Source organism: Procambarus clarkii, chromosome 38 (genome assembly GCF_040958095.1).
Source record: "Procambarus clarkii isolate CNS0578487 chromosome 38, FALCON_Pclarkii_2.0, whole genome shotgun sequence".
In the NCBI taxonomy this organism is placed as follows: Eukaryota; Metazoa; Arthropoda; class Malacostraca; order Decapoda; family Cambaridae; genus Procambarus; species Procambarus clarkii.
In genome coordinates, this window is record NC_091187.1 from 41,354,367 (window position 1) to 41,372,415 (window position 18,049).

At 46.2% G+C, this 18,049-nt stretch overlaps 1 protein-coding gene across 1 annotated transcript in view; it reads left to right on the forward strand.

The window, feature by feature from the left end:
• The window catches only part of LOC138372257 (tripartite motif-containing protein 59-like), a 30,733-nt gene extending 18,517 nt beyond the window's left edge, over window positions 1–12,216 (forward strand). Inside the window, exon 2 of the mRNA XM_069337539.1 lies at window positions 11,390–12,216. Coding sequence (XP_069193640.1) covers window positions 11,390–12,103 — 714 coding nt within the window. The 3' untranslated portion in view covers window positions 12,104–12,216. The remainder of the gene's footprint in view (window positions 1–11,389) is intronic.
• Window positions 12,217–18,049: the final 5,833 nt, after the last annotated feature.

An 18,049-nucleotide genomic window follows, 5' to 3' on the forward strand; every position in this document is an offset into this window, starting at 1 on the left:
CATGTAAAGAATTTGGGAATAATGATGTCTAACGACCTAATGTTTAGGGAGCATAACCAAGCAAATATTGCGTCAGCCAGAAAAATGATGGATTACGAGAACTTTCAAATCCAGGGATCCCATCACAATGGTTGTGCTCTTCAAATCACTTGTGTTGTCGCATCATGAGTACTGCTCAGTACTCACTTTACCCTTCAGAGCAGGAGAGATTGCAGAAATAGAGGGAGTACAGAGAACATATACGGCATACATAGACCCGATAAAGCACCTAAATTATTGGGATCGTCTCAAAGCCCTCCAAATGTACTCACTAGAAAGTCGACGAGAGAGATATCAAATACTATACATATGGAAAATACTAGAGGGCCAGGTTCCAAATCTACACTGTAAAATAACAACATACTGGAGTGAATGATACGAAAGAAAATGCACAATAAAACCAGTGAAGAGCAGGGGTGCCATAGGCACAGAGAACACTGTATAAACGTCAGTGGTTCGCGGTTGTTCAACATTCTCTCAGCAAGCATAAGAAATATTGCTGGGACAACCGTGGACATCTTCAAGAGAAAACTAGATAGGTTTCTCCAAGGAGTGCTGGACCAACCGGGCTGTGGTGGGTATGTGGACCTACGGGCCGCTCCAAGCAACAGCCTGGTGGACCAAACTCTCACAAGTCAGAGTTTGAGGAGTAGAGAGTACTCCTCAAGTACTTCCAGTAGAGTAGAAGTAGGAGTAGAACAACTCCCAGAACCCCATCAAGCAGGTAAACCGCCTCTAGATACAATGAAGATAAGCCTTAGGCTACACAATGAAACTTGTAAAGGCAACTGTATTGCTGTTGCCTCTAATATCAATTGGGAGTTTGAAATAAGTGACATAGTGAATATCAACCTTGCAGTGCAAACATTTCTTCACAAAACTTTTAGCCTTGCCTTAAGGCTACCTTGAGGTGTTTTCTGGGCTTAGCGACTCCGCTGCCCGATCGTCGACCAGGCCTCCTCGTTGCTGGATTGGTCAACCAGGCTGTTGAATGCGGCTACTCGCAGCCTGACGTATGAATCACAGCCTGGTTAATCAGGTATCATTTGGAGGTGCTTATTGAGTTCTCTCTTGAACATTGTGAGGGGTCGGCCAGTTATGCCTCTTATATTTAGTGGAAGCGTGTTGAACAGTATCAGGCCTCTGATGTTGACAGAGTTCTCTCAGAGTACCTATTGAACCTCTGCTCTTCAACGGGGGTATTCTGCACATGCTGCCATACCTTCCAGTTTCAAATGATATTATTTCTGTGTGCAGATTTGGGCCCAGCCCCTCTACTATTTTCCACGAGTAAATTACAGTAGTTGCATGTCTCTGCACCTTTTCCAGTTTGTTGATGTGCTGCTTAAGATATGGGCACCATACAACCACTGCATATTCCAGTTTTGGTCTGACAATAGTTGTGATTAATTTCTTTAGTATTTTGCCATCCATGTATTTAAAAGCAATTCTGAAGTTAGAAAGTGTAGCATTGGCTCTTCACACAATGTTCTTTATGTGGTCCTCAGGTGATAGCTTTTTATCTAGAACCACTTCTAGATCTCTTTCTTTATCCGAATTCTTTAAAGATTTCTCACATTTCATAGAGGTGTCTGAATATAAAGTGAAAAAAATGCCAAAGGAGCTAAGTAAGAACAAAGCATTTGGTCCAGATGGAGTTTCACCATGGGTTTTGAGAGAATGTGCACTTGAGCTCAGCATTCCACTTAACAGATTTTTTCAGGCATCCCCGTGAACAGGAGTCCTAGCAGATGTGTGGAAAAAGGCTAACACAGAACAAATGTTTGCACTACAAGGTTGATATTCACTGTACTACCTATTTCAGATTCCCTGTTGATATTAGAGGCAGCAGCAATCTACAACAGTGGCAGCAGGGAAGATCCCATCAAATATAGACCTGTATCATTGACAAGTGTTACAATATAGTGAAAATTTTGGAAAAAACCAGCGTTGAATGTAATGAAACGCCATTTTCTGGGTGAGACCCGGAGGCTCCCCGGAGCTTTACCAGGCTGATATGCTAATGTCAGACTTTGGCATCAGTCATGTGTATGGAGTTCAAGGGCCTACCGGGGACCATGGCCAGAACCTGGCCCCCTCAGAGAGGCAAGGGGAGCAATGGCCTATAGAATGGCTTATGCATCGTTAACGATGCATAAGCAACAGGGCTCCATTAAGGAACATATAATCTCTTCCCACAACCAGACCATCACCAGAGAAGTCTTATCAAAAAACACGGAAATCATTGATAGATACAGCGATAGCAGGCGGCTTGATATCTGCGAGGCACTACACATTAAGAAGTCGATACCAGCAATCAACAGCCAATTAATGCACAACTATATTCTACCCACTTCAAGACTCCGCACCAATATAGAAGCATCAAGAAATATGGGCCAATAGGCCCATTGCAGTTACTTACATTCTTCCTTTTAACTTACAAAATATTATACCCATTGTTTCGTGTTCTGTCTTGTGTTGAAAATTTGTTTTCACCTCATCCAAAACTGTTGTAACATATCACCTCACCCAAATGCAGGTATAAAATCAAAGCTGTTTAACCCTTACACTGCTCAGGGGTCCTGGGGACATTTACACCCCTGTGCGCAAGAAAAAAAAAAATTCAAATTTTTTTTTCGTCTTCTAGACATGTTAATTTGTGTCCCCTGAGCACGGGAAAAATAAAAAAAAATCGTAGGTGACATATTTTGGGCACAATTTACCGAGGAAGTCTGGCAAAAAGTGGGCGTTGACAGAGCGGTCGTCAGACCCGGTCAGCGTCACCCGCGCTGACAGGTGGGAGTTGCCACAAAGATATTATTACCTAATTGTTTCAATGTCTTCGATTGATTTTTTCTTAGTTTTTTTGCAGTAATATTATTCAGTAGTGTGTATTGTAATATATTTATATAATAAAAGTGGTGAATAATCACTATACTCAAAAGTATGATGTGCATATTAGTGATTCAATTATTATGTTTATAAAACAATAAACAAATAGTTTTGCTGCTATTACACTCTATACATAGGTTATATATAAGTATCTGCATGTTTTGGTCACCATAACGAACCACTAAGTTGGTATTGAGAGTCGAAAAGCAACGAAGAGTTACCACCACACACCAGCCAGCCACTCGCTGCCACTCCCTCAACACACGCACTAAACTTTCTTCCCCAACAATACCATTTGTGGTGTTATTACACTATATACAGACGTAATATATAAGTATGTATATATTTTGTTCACCACAACTGTATAGCTAAGCTGATATAGTTAGTTCAGGCACTAAGAGTCGTCGCTACACACAGATGGCGGCTGGCGGCTCCCTCACTCATTCAAGGTCACACGCATTAAACTTTTTTTATGCACCGTAACTATACACCTAAGCTTGTAGTGCGCCCAAAGAGCATAGTGGCCACCCTCTAAACAGCTAGACAAATCGTGCAGACGACGTCACCTCCGTCACCCATATGGCTCCTCCCAGCATAATCCTTTTGCTGTTATTACACTAATACACACATTATATATAAGTATCTACATTTGTGTTCATCATAGAGAACCACTGAGCTGGTATGGTGAATGCAAACAATAACAGGTGGCCACACAGCCAGTAAACGATGCTGTCTCCCTCCGTCTCTCAGCATCACTCCTCCCACAGCGCTAATTATTACAACAGTCCTGCTATTATCACAACCCTGGTTATTTATATCACAGTCAGGGGTCATCTGTAATATTGTCATCGCTAAATAATAACAATTATATATTTATTTTGACATTTTTCGGCGATGCTGTGGTCACAAGCTGAACAGCAAAGCTGTTCGCTCATGCTGCGTGCGCCAGCCTTGGTTGCTCCAACAGTACTGTGCCTCTTACACCTGAGAATATTGCCCACGATTTTAAAAAAAAATTGCGTCTGTTTACAAGAGCCCTGAGGAAGCTTCTGTGAACCCGGTGTAGCCGCGGGCCATTTGAATCGGGCCTGGCACCCTATGGCGTATATATACGCCATGCACACCGTGGGACATGTTACTCAGGGCGTATATATACACCATGCGCAGTTTAAGGGTTAAACTCTGTTTAGTGTTTGCAAATTATAGTTGTGTGTGTGTAAACTAAAGTCTTTGAAAATGTAATAAGTTATTACGAAACGCGTTCAAGTGTCGCGTCAAACTAGAAATAAAAATGAATTTTGGAGAATTGATTTTTCAATTACCATCAACAGTGAAAAGAAATATAAGAAATATTGAGAAAATTCGTGTTAGAATTATTAATCTTACTTTTTCGATCATATTTCATAATATATGTCTACAGGAAAGACTGCTACCTCAACATACGATTGCCCCTACTTGCGATAATTTCGAGTTACGATGTAAATTTCATCGAAAAATGCGACTCGACATCCGATGGTGTCATCGACTTACGATATTTGTTGGTACACGCTCTGGTCGACCGAGCGATTGGTTTCCAGTCACACGGCCGACCTGCCTCGGTTTACTACAGCTGCCCGCTTAGTGGCAATTGCGCCTATAAGAAATTCCGCTTTTGTGGTGATTTTTTGCATTTTGAACATTAAAGTAATTATTATATACCTTGCCATGAGTCCCAGGAAAGTCAGTGGTAAGGCTCAACATATGAAAACCCATGTAAGGATGAGCATATAGCAGATACAAGAGTACAGAATGTCTCTTCCTCAACAATTAAGAAAATGTGTCCAGCATGGAAAGAATTGCAAACCTTTGCTGAAACGACTCACCCAAATCAAGCTGCAGTAGGTCGTTGCCTTAACCTATTCAATGACACTGATGCATCATTACAGACAAATGTTAAAATTAAGGAAACAACAAATGCCTCTTGACAAATTTGTAGTGAGACAAACAAGCACTGAATCATAACCAGGTTCTAGTGGTATTCAGGCAAAACGTAGGAAAGAGAGTACCCTAGAGAAAACATCACTGCCTGATGTGATAATGGAAGGGGACTCTCCTTCCAAACAGTAACAAACTCTCCTCCCCCCTCATCACCATCTTCCATACGCCATCAAGAACCCTCCATAAAGGTAAGAGAAACTTTGGTACTGTATTGTAGTTAGAAAAAAACATTGTATTCAGTATAAAATGTATTTGTATGTTAATATTTTGGAGGGTGGGGAACGGATTAATTCAATTCCCTTTATTTCTTATGGGAAAAATCGCTTCGACTTACGATATTTCGACTTACGATCCGTCTCTGGGAACGGATTAGCATCGAAAGTCGAGGCCCCATTGTGTGTGTGTGTATATATATATATATATATATATATATATATATATATATATATATATATATATATATATATATATATATATATATATATATTAGTATATTTTGGTAGCAGTCTTTCCTGTAGACATATATTATTAAATATGACCGAAAAAGTAAGATTAATAATTCTAACACGAATTTTCTCAATCTTTCGTACATTACGCTTCACTGTTGGAGGTAAATCAAAAATCACTTCTCCAAAATTCATTTTTATTTCTAGTCTGACGCGACACGGGCGCGTTTCGTAAAACTTATTACATTTTCAAAGACTTCACAAATACACAACTGATTAGAACTTACGTCTCTCTGATATTATATCTACATTTGAGTGAGGTGGGAAGGATGATGTGGCATTAACACAAGACAGAACAGGGGATATTAATAGGGTATTAAAAGTATCAACACAAGACAGAACAGAAACAATGGGTATTGAATAGAAGTTTTTGTAGAAAGCCTATTGGTCCATATTTCTTGATGCTTCTATATTGGAGCGGAGTCTTGAGGTGGGTAGAATATAGTTGTGCAATAATTGGCTGTTGATTGCTGGTGTTGACTTCTTGATGTGTAGTGCCTCGCAAACGTCAAGCCGCCTGCTATCGCTGTATCTATCGATGATTTCTGTGTTCTTTACTAGGATTTCTCTGGCGATGGTTTGGTTATGGGAAGAGATTATATGTTCCTTAATGGAGCCCTGTTGCTTATGCATCGTTAAACGCCTAGAAAGAGATGTTGTTGTCTTGCCTATATACTGGGTTTTTTGGAGCTTACAGTCCCCAAGTGGGCATTTGAAGGCATAGACGACGTTAGTCTCTTTTAAAGCGTTCTGTTTTGTGTCTGGAGAGTTTCTCATGAGTAGGCTGGCCGTTTTTCTGGTTTTATAGTAAATCGTCAGTTGTATCCTCTGATTTTTGTCTGTAGGGATAACGTTTCTATTAACAATATCTTTCAGGACCCTTTCCTCCGTTTTATGAGCTGTGGAAAAGAAGTTCCTGTAAAATAGTCTAATAGGGGGTATAGGTGTTGTGTTAGTTGTCTCTTCAGAGGTTGCATGGCTTTTCACTTTCCTTCTTATGATGTCTTCGATGAAACCATTGGAGAAGCCGTTATTGACTAGAACCTGCCTTACCATACAGAGTTCTTCGTCGACTTGCTTCCATTCTGAGCTGTGGCTGAGAGCACGGTCGACGTATGCGTTAACAACACTCCTCTTGTACCTGTCGGGGCAGTCGCTGTTGGCATTTAGGCACATTCCTATGTTTGTTTCCTTAGTGTAGACTGCAGTGTGGAAACCTCCGCCCTTTTCCATGACTGTTACATCTAGAAAAGGCAGCTTCCCATCCTTTTCCGTCTCGTAAGTGACGGAACTAACACAACACCTATACCCCCTATTAGACTATTTTACAGGAACTTCTTTTCCACAGCTCATAAAACGGAGGAAAGGGTCCTGAAAGATATTGTTAATAGAAACGTTATCCCTACAGACAAAAATCAGAGGATACAACTGACGATTTACTATAAAACCAGAAAAACGGCCAGCCTACTCATGAGAAACTCTCCAGACACAAAACAGAACGCTTTAAAAGAGACTAACGTCGTCTATGCCTTCAAATGCCCACTTGGGGACTGTAAGCTCCAAAAAACCCAGTATATAGGCAAGACAACAACATCTCTTTCTAGGCGTTTAACGATGCATAAGCAACAGGGCTCCATTAAGGAACATATAATCTCTTCCCATAACCAAACCATCGCCAGAGAAATCCTAGTAAACAACACAGAAATCATCGATAGATACAGCGATAGCAGGCGGCTTGACGTTTGCGAGGCACTACACATCAAGAAGTCAACACCAGCAATCAACAGCCAATTATTGCACAACTATATTCTACCCACCTCAAGACTCCGCTCCAATATAGAAGCATCAAGAAATATGGACCAATAGGCTTTCTACAAACACTTCTATTCAATACCCATTGTTTCTGTTCTGTCTTGTGTTGATACTTTTAATACCCTATTAATATCCCCTGTTCTGTCTTGTGTTAATGCCACATCATCCTTCCCACCTCACTCAAATGTAGATATAATATCAGAGAGACGTAAGTTCTAATCAGTTGTGTATTTGTGAAGTCTTTGAAAATGTAATAAGTTTTACGAAACGCGCCCGTGTCACGTCAGACTAGAAATAAAAATGAATTTTGGAGAAGTGATTTTTGATTTACCTCCAACAGTGAAGCGTAATGTACGAAAGATTGAGAAAATTCGTGTTAGAATTATTAATCTTACTTTTTCGGTCATATTTAATAATATATGTCTACAGGAAAGACTGCTACCAAAATATACTAATATTAAAGTGCACGACCCAGCAGCAAGGAATCAAGCCTTCACGATAAAATATCGCCAGGATCTGATTCGTGATCAGATATACAAGGCAGAGAATGAAATCAAAGACAACAAAACGCAACTACTTCATGCTACAAACGAGTGGAGAAATAGCAACATCGACCATAGTATCCGTACCCGCATTGAACAACACCTCGACATCCTCACAGACCAACATCACCTCAGCACTGAAACAAGGATTATCAAGAAACTAACAACATTATATGGAGGACCTATGGCAATTCCACGACCAAGAGATGGCTTCCTGAACCTTGCAGGAATTAACCTCACTGAGGACCAAGTCACTCTCCTAAATCTGGGCATAAACTGTCATGTTATGTCCAGACCGAGTGAAATGGCCCGGAAAGTAGAGTTGGAAATTCTGTTGGACGACATATTCGACCTCGAGACACAAAAGAAGGTCACTACCAAAGATACCTTACAAGCAGAACTTATTGCAGAAGGAGGAAAGAATCGAGGCAACTACAGAAGCACCATACTGTCCCCCGAGCTTAAAGCGGCAGCTAAAAGCCTTCGTGAGAACAAGGAGATAGTTGTCAGGAGAGGTGACAAGTCGCCAATATATGTCATTCTTAAAAATGACGAATATCTGGCGAAAATGAACATCATACTCTCTGACCAAACTAAGTTCCAAAGGGTAACGAAGGACACTACAGCCGAATTAAAAGCAAAGGTCAACAAACTGATCGAAACTGTGAACGCCAAGAAATCCGGACTCCACCTGCCAAAGATCATTGGGGAATATAAACCTGGATATGCGTATGGAAATGTCAAGACGCACAAGCCTGGAAACCCACTTCGGCCAATCATTAGCCAGATACCCACACCCACGTACAGACTGGCGAAGCGACTCAACGGCCTGCTGACTCCTTATGTTCCTTGCGCCTTCAGCCTGAAGTCTCCAAAGGAATTTGTGGACTTACTGCGGGGCACACGGGCCACAGGGATAAGAGCCTCGTTGGACGTAGAATCGCTGTTTACCAACGTACCTGTGGACGAGACAATCGGAATGATAGCCGACAGAGTGTATCGTGATCCAGCCTGTACTCCTCTTGACATGCCAGAAAGTATTCTGAGGAAACTACTCCAAGCTTGTACTAAAGAGGCACCCTTCTTGAGCCCGGATGGGCACATGTATAAGCAAGTAGATGGGGTCGCCATGGGTTCTCCCCTAGGTGTCCTGTTTGCAAACTTCTACATGGGTACCATCGAGCAAAAAGTCTTAGTCGACATGAACTTGAAACCGGCCATATACTGCAGGTATGTTGACGACATTTTTACACAGGTACCTGATGTCAGACATCTGCAGGAGCTGAAGGAGGCATTTGAGCAGAGTTCCGTGCTGCGTTTCACTTACGAGACGGAAAAGGATGGGAAGCTGCCTTTTCTAGATGTAACAGTCATGGAAAAGGGCGGAGGTTTCCACACTGCAGTCTACACTAAGGAAACAAACATAGGAATGTGCCTAAATGCCAACAGCGACTGCCCCGACAGGTACAAGAGGAGTGTTGTTAACGCATACGTCGACCGTGCTCTCAGCCACAGCTCAGAATGGAAGCAAGTCGACGAAGAACTCTGTAGGGTAAGGCAGGTTCTAGTCAATAACGGCTTCTCCAATGGTTTCATCGAAGACATCATAAGAAGGAAAGTGAAAAGCCATGCAACCTCTGAAGAGACAACTAACACAACACCTATACCCCCTATTAGACTATTTTACAGGAACTTCTTTTCCACAGCTCATAAAACGGAGGAAAGGGTCCTGAAAGATATTGTTAATAGAAACGTTATCCCTACAGACAAAAATCAGAGGATACAACTGACGATTTACTATAAAACCAGAAAAACGGCCAGCCTACTCATGAGAAACTCTCCAGACACAAAACAGAACGCTTTAAAAGAGACTAACGTCGTCTATGCCTTCAAATGCCCACTTGGGGACTGTAAGCTCCAAAAAACCCAGTATATAGGCAAGACAACAACATCTCTTTCTAGGCGTTTAACGATGCATAAGCAACAGGGCTCCATTAAGGAACATATAATCTCTTCCCATAACCAAACCATCGCCAGAGAAATCCTAGTAAACAACACAGAAATCATCGATAGATACAGCGATAGCAGGCGGCTTGACGTTTGCGAGGCACTACACATCAAGAAGTCAACACCAGCAATCAACAGCCAATTATTGCACAACTATATTCTACCCACCTCAAGACTCCGCTCCAATATAGAAGCATCAAGAAATATGGACCAATAGGCTTTCTACAAACACTTCTATTCAATACCCATTGTTTCTGTTCTGTCTTGTGTTGATACTTTTAATACCCTATTAATATCCCCTGTTCTGTCTTGTGTTAATGCCACATCATCCTTCCCACCTCACTCAAATGTAGATATAATATCAGAGAGACGTAAGTTCTAATCAGTTGTGTATTTGTGAAGTCTTTGAAAATGTAATAAGTTTTACGAAACGCGCCCGTGTCACGTCAGACTAGAAATAAAAATGAATTTTGGAGAAGTGATTTTTGATTTACCTCCAACAGTGAAGCGTAATGTACGAAAGATTGAGAAAATTCGTGTTAGAATTATTAATCTTACTTTTTCGGTCATATTTAATAATATATATATATATATATATATATATATATATATATATATATATATATATATATATATATATATATATATATATATATTTAAGGCACAACTCTCCTAAACACGAGAGTGAAGTATACAACTTTAGAACACTTTCCCACCAGGAGACTCGAACCCTAGCCAGCACAGAAGCCTTCCAGCAACTGGCATAACAGGTATGCCTTAACCCACTCCACCACCTGCTCATAACATCTCTTTTAAGGGTCTGAGCAGGTGGTGGAGTGGGTTAAGGCGTACCTGTTATGCCAGTTGCTGGAAGGCTTCTGTGATGGCTAGGGTTCGAGTCTCCTGGTGGGAAAGTGTTTTAAAGTTATATATATATATATATATATATATATATATATATATATATATATATATATATATATATATATATATATATATATATATATATACTGTACTTTATAAATCAAATAGATAAGATTTGGTGGTCTTATCACCACCAAATCGACTAAGCTCAGATTTGTGTGAGACCAATAGTCAATTTATCCATCATGGTTATGTTTGGTGAAGATTATCACTCAATCTCAACAGTCCTGTAACGTAATTGTGTGTAAGTGTAAAATAATCCAGAGTTGTTCAATAAAACCCATGTGTTAAGATGTAACCCACAGTGTACTTATTTTCCAACTTAGACTAAGAATACTTGATCCTTCCCCCATTATCACATACGATACATACATTTCCTTCCATTATTCATAATAAAGTAAGGACGGGTTTTGTTAGTCTGTACTCTTGGGTACGGCTTATAAACTTATATACGGCCCTGCTGCTGCAATATGTTACCAAAATATATTATCCCATACTCCGGGATATGTTTATAAAAAATATTGGCCTTGCTGTGAATGTGTTAATCTGTCAGTAATATTAACCCTGCTCTGAAATAGCTAATGCAAAGAATGTATAAAAATATTATGTAATTTGTATTAGTAAATAAAGTACTGTAATATTAGTTTTAGTTGTAAATACATCTAGCAAACTAAATATTCTTTTCCACAGGATAACAAGCCAGAGGAATGTTCAGTGTGTTTTAACGATTATGCCGAAAATCGGCTACGACCTCGCACACTGCCATGTGGCCACACATTCTGCTCCCAGTGTATTGACAATGCTATCAAGAATGGTCAGCTGACCTGCCCCAGCTGCCGTGCCGAGCACGCTGCCACAGCCTCTACTCAGTTCCCAATTAACTATGCTGTGGAGGCTTTAGTTAGGAAACTCAAAAATATCCAGCTAACAACTGAGGAAGTAGTGCCAGCAAAACCTTATGAAGGTCCTGCCAAAGGCATCAGTAAGACATTACGTTCCATGGTGCAGGAGCAGATGAGCAGCATCAGCCGCCTCATTACTAGCTGTGAAGAGGTACTGTCCCAGCTGGGGGAGTACCGGGGGCAGCTGGGGGACTGGAAGACTCATCACCTCCAGCTCCAGGACAGACTCTATGCTCTGGTAGAGCAGAATAAGTCAGCAATGAAACTCTTGGAACTGGAGGATACCAGTGTGGTGGATATGACAACACAAGGAGAGGAAGGGAAGACTCATCTGCAGGCCATGTTGGGGAGCCTCAACACAGTCAACACAGCACAGGAAGTATTCATGACCATCAATGAAGTTGACCAATGTAACATGGAGGTAGAAAATTGGCTCAAGAAGTGCCAGGAACTCTTCCCAGATGTCAAGACTGTCCACACCTCAGTGAAGGTACGCTGCTGAAGGTCACATTGTTCTCACCCAACTGTGTGTAGTATTGCCTCTATATAAACACTTTTGACATGGACACACATCAAGATGAGAGTAGACTTTATATATGGGAAACTTTTTGCTCTAACACCTGAAACATTGTTATTAATAAAGTCATCTGTCATCTTGGTGTTTCTCTACCCTGTGGTCAGTGTAGAAAAACATTACTTATATTGTCAAATTACTTTACTCAGTCTGATGCTTCATTATAGTCCAGTTACTTTATTCAGTGCCTGATACTTCATTATAGTCCAGTTACTTTACTCAGAGCCTGATGCTTCATTATAGTCCAGTTACTTTACTCAGAGCCTGATGCTTCATTATAGTCCAGGTTTCGCCATTAATGTTTGTGTTGGTAATGACAGGTGCAGGAGACCATCAGGGAGGCCCTGGAGATGATGACCACAGAGACAGGTGCCACAGCTGACCCCGTACACCTGGGAGACTCGGCCTCCACCATTAATGTTTGTGTTGGTAATGACAGGTGCAGGAGACCATCAGGGAGGCCCTGGAGATGATGACCACAGAGACAGGTGCCACAGCTGACCCCGTACACCTGGGAGACTCAGCCTCCACCATTAATGTTTGTGTTGGTAATGACAGGTGCAGGAGACCATCAGGGAGGCCCTGGAGATGACGACCACAGAGACAGGTGTCACAGCTGACCCCGTACACCTGGGAGACTCAGCCTCCAGCATCATGAATAAAGTTCAGGAAATCACTGGACAGATCCACCAGAAGCAATTAACAGTAAGTTTCTGATTTCCTCTCATAGGTCATATCACAAGATATTGAGTTCTCTTTTGAGGAGAGGAAGCCTGTTCTTAGGTTTATCGAGGTTCCCCAAGGTCAACTAATGACTTTCCTTAACATACAATGTTAAGTTGTAATAACTTACACAATAGTTGCCTAACTCCTGGATAAATATTTACTGGTAGGTGAACAGACCTAACAGGTGAAAGGAAGCATGTGAACCATTTCTGTCCTGCATGGTGATTGAACCAGTGATCCTCTATTGATCCCGGGATCCTGGCTCCCCTCACAGAGGCGCAAAGAGTGGGTGACACTCCACCAACCAACCGGGAAAGCATTCAGGAAGACAGTGAACCAAAACAGACCACTGCTGGGTTCGAAGAGACTGAAGCCTTAGAACTGCCAACAAACTCCCAGACAATGCCAGCATAAACCTCCCTGCCAGTAGAGGGGGGCTGGAGCTACAGGTCCAGCACCAACCCCCTGCCAGTAGAGGGGGGCTTGAGCTACAGGTCCAACACCAACCCCCTGCCAGTAGAGGGTGGCTGGAGCTACAGGTCCAGCACCAACCCCCTGCCAGTAGAGGGGGGCTGGAGCTACAGGTCCAGCACCAACCCCCTGCCAGTAGAGGGGGGCTGGAGCTACAGGTCCAACACCAACCCCCTGCCAGTAGAGGCTGGAATTACAGGTCCAACACCAACCCCCCTGCCAGTAGAGAGGGCTGGAGCTACAGGTCCAGCACCAACCCCCTGCCAGTAGAGGGGGCTGGAATTACAGGTCCAACACCAACCCCCTGCCAGTAGAGAGGGCTGGAGCTACAGGTCCAGCACCAATCCCATGCCAGTAGAGAGGGCTGGAGATACAGGTCTAGCACCAACCCCCTGCCAGTAGAGGGGGGTTGGAGATACAGGTCTAGCACCAACCCCCTGCCAGTAGAGGGAGGCTGGAGCTACAGGTCCAGCACCAACCTCCTGCCAGTACAGGGAGGCTGGAGCTACAGGTCTAGCACCAACCCCCTGCCAGTAGAGGGGGGCTGGAATTACAGGTCCAACACCAACCCCCTGCCAGTAGAGGGGGGCTGAAGCTACAGGTCCAGCACCAACCCCCCTGCCAGTAGAGGGTGGCTGGAGCTACAGGTCCAGTACCAACCCTCCTGCCAGTAGTGGGGGCTGAAGCTACAGGTCCAGCACCAACCCCCCTGCCAGTAGGTGGGGCCTGAAGCTACAGGTCCAGCACCAACCTCCTGCCAGTAGAGGGGGGCTGAAGCTACAGGTCCAGCACCAACCCCTCTGCCAGTAGCTGGGGGGGGGGGCTGGAGCTACATTTCCAGCACCAACCCCCTGCCAGTAGAGAGGGGCTGTAGCTAAAGGACCAGCACCAACCCCCTGCCATTAGAGGGGGGGGGGTGGAGCTACAGGTCCAGCACGAACCCCATGCCAGTAGAGGTGGGCTGGAGCTACAGGTTCAGAACCAACCCCCTGCCAGTAGAGGGGGAGCTGGAGCTCCAGGTCCAACACCAACCCCCTGCCAATAGAGGGGGGCTGGAGATACAGGTCCAGCACCAACCCCTTGCCAGTAGAGTGAGGCTGGAGCTACATTTCCCACACCAACCCCCTGCCAGTATAGGGGTGGGGCTGGAGCTACAGGTCCAGAATCCACCCCCTGCCAGTAGAGGGGGGGGGGGGCTAGAGGTACAGGTCCAGGACTAGGCCCCTGCCAGTAGAGAGGGGGCTGGAGCTACAGGTCCAACACCAACCCCCTGCCAATAGAGGGGGGCTGGGGCTACAGGTCCAGCACCAACCCCCTGCCAGTAGAGTGAGGCTGGAGCTACAGGTCCAGCAGTCTAGCACCAACCCCCTGCCAGTACCTGGTTGATACCTGGTTGATGGGGTTCTGGGAGTTCTTCTACTCCCCAAGCCTGGCCCGAGGCCAGGCTCGACTTGTGAGAGTCTGGTCCACCAGGCTGTTGCTTGGAGCGGCCCGCAGGGCCACATACCCACCACAGCCCGGCTGATCCGGAACTTCTCTTAGAAAACCGTCCAGTTTTCTCTTGAAGATGTCCACAGTTGTTCCGGCAATATTTATTATAGTCACTGGGAAGACGTTGAACAACCGCGGACCTCTGATGTTTATACAGTGCTCTCTGATTGTGCCTATGGCACCTCTGCTCTTCACTGGTTCAATCATGCATTTTCTTCCATATCGTTCACTCCAGTATGTTGTTATTTTACTGTGTACATTTTGGACCTGACCCTTCAGTATTTTCAATGTGTATATTATTTGGTAACTCTCTCGTCTCCTTTCTAGAGAGTACATTTGGAGAGCTTTGAGACGATCCCAATAATTCAGGTGTTTTATCTCGTCTATGCGTGCCGTATATGTTCTCAGTATTCCCTCTATTTCAGCAATCTCTCCTGCTCTAAAGGGGGGACTGAGTACTGAACAGTACTCGAGACGGGACAACACAAGTGACTTGAAGAGTACAACCATTGTGATGGGATCCCTGGATTTGAAAGTTCTCGTAATCCATCCGATCATTTTTCTGGCTGATGCGATATTTGCTTGGTTATGCTCCCTAAATGTTACATCGTCGGACATCATTATTCCCAAATCCTTGACATGGAGTAGAGGTGGGCTAAAGCTACAGATCCAGAACCAACCCCCTGGCCAGTAGAGAGGGGCTGGAGCTTTAGGTCCAGCACCAGCCCCCTGCCAGTAGAGGTGGGCTGGAGCTACAGGTCCAGAACCAACCCCCTGCCAGTAGAGGGGGGGCTGAAGGTACAGGTCTAGCACCAACCCCCTGCCAGTAGAGGGGGGGGGCTGGAGCTATATTTCCCACACCAACCCCCTGCCAGTATAGTGGTGGGCTGGAGCTACAGGTCCAGAATCAACCCCCTGCCAGTAGATGGGGGGGGGGGGGGGCTGGAGCTACAGGTCTAGCACCAAATTCCTGGCACTTGAGGGGGGCTGGAACTACAGGTCCAGCATCATCCCCCCTGCCAGTAGAAGGGGGCGGGGCTGGAGCTACAGGTCCAACACCAACCCCCTGCCAGGTGAGGGGGCGCTGGAGCTACAGGTCCAGGACCAACCCCCTTCCAGTAGAGGGGGGGCTGTAGCTACAGGTCCAGCACCAACCCCCTGCCAGTAGAAGGGGGCTGGGGCTACAGGTCCAGCACCAACCCCCTGCCAGTAGAGGGGAGGGGCTGGATCTACAGGTCCAGCTTCAACCCCCCTGCCACTAGAGGGGTGGGGCTAGAGCTAAAGTTTCAGAATCAAACATATGCCAGTAGAGGGGGGTCTGGAGCTACAGGTCCATCACCAGTCCCCCTGCCAGCAGAGGGGGGCTGGAGGTACAGGTCCAGCACCAAACCCCTGCCAGTAGAGGTGGGCTGGAGCTACAGGTCCAGAACCAACCCTCTGCCAGTAGAGGGGGGCTGAAGCTTCAGGTCCAACACCAACCCCCTGCCAGTAGAGGGGGGCTAGAGCTTCAGGTCCAAATCCAATCCCCTTCCAGTAGAGGGGGGCTGAAGCTACAGGTCCAGCACCAACCCCTTGACAATAGAGGGGGGGATGGAGCTACAGGTCCAGCACCAACCCCCTGCCAGTAGAGGGGAGGCTGGAGCTAAAGGTCCAGCACCAACCCCCTGCCAGTAGAGGGGGCTGGAGCTACAGGTTCAGCACCAACCCCCTGCCAGTAGAGGGGGGCTGGAGCTACAGGTCCATCACCAACCCCCTGCCAGTAGAGGGGGGCTTGAGATAGAGGTCCAGCACCAACCCCTTTCCAGTAGAGGGGGGGGGGGCTGGAGCTACAGGTCCAGCACCAACCTCCTGCCAGTAGAGGTGGGCTGGAGCTACAGGTCCAGCCCCAACCTCCTGCCAGTAGAGGGGGGCTGGAGTTACAGGTCCAGCAGCAACCCCCTGCTAGTAGAGGGAGGGGGGGCAGGAGCTACAAGTCTAGCACCAACCCCCTGCCAGTAGACGAAGGCTGGAGCTACTGGTCCAGCACCAACCCCCTGCCAGTAGAGGGAGGCTGGAGCTACAGGTTCTGCACCAACCTCCTGCCAGTAGAGGGGGGGCTGGAGCTACAGGTCCAGCACCAACCCCCTGCCAGTAGAGGGGGGCTGAAGCTACTGGTCCAGCCCCAACCCTCTGCCAGTAGAGGGGGGCTGGAGCTACAGGTCCAGCGCTAATCCCCAGCCAGTAGAGGGGGGCTGGAGCTGTAGGTCCAGCACCAACCCCCTGCCAGTAGAGGGGGGCTGGAGCTACAGGTCCAGCACCAACCCCCTGCCAGTAGAGGGGGGCTGGAGCTACTGGTCCAGCCCCAACCCCCTGCCAGTAGAGGGGGGCTGGAGCTACAGGCCCAGCACCAAACCCTTGCCTATAGAGGGGGGGATGGAGCTACAGGTCCAACACCAACCCCCTGCCATTAGAGGAGAGGCTGGAGCTAAAGGTCCAGCACCAACCCCTTGCCAGTAGAGGGTGGCTGGAGCTACAGGTCCAGCACCAACCCCCTGCCAGTTAAGGAAGGCTGGAGCTACAGGTCCAGCACCAACCCCTTTCCAGTAGAGGGGGGGGGGGGCTGGAGCTACAGGTCCAGCACCAACCTCCTGCCAGTAGAGGGGGGCTGGAGCTACAGGTCCAGCACCAACCTCCTGCCAGTAGAGGGGGGCTGGAGCTACAGGTCCAGCTCCAACCCCCTGCCAATAGAGGGGGGCTGGAGCTACTGGTCCAGCAGCAACCCCCTGCCAGTAGAGGGGGGCTGGAGCTACAGGTCCAGCACCAACCCCCTGCCAGTAGAGGGGGGCTGGAGCTACAGGTCCAGCACCAACCCCCTGCCAGTAGAGGGGGGCTGGAGCTACAGGTCCAGCACCAATCACCTGCCAGTAGAGGGGGGGGCTGAAGATATAGGTCCAGCACCAACCCTCTGCCAGAAGAGGGGGGGGGGGGCTGAAGATACAGGTCCAGCTCCAACCCCCTGCCAGTAGAGGGGGGGGGCTGGAGCTACAGGTCCAGCACCAACCCCCTGCTAGTAGAGGGGAGGGTTGGAGGTTCAGGTTCAGCACCAACCCCTTGACAGTAGACGGGGGCAGGAGCTACAGGTCCAGCACCAACCCCCTGCCATAGAGGGGGGCTGGAGATACAGGTCCAGCACCAACCCCCCATGCC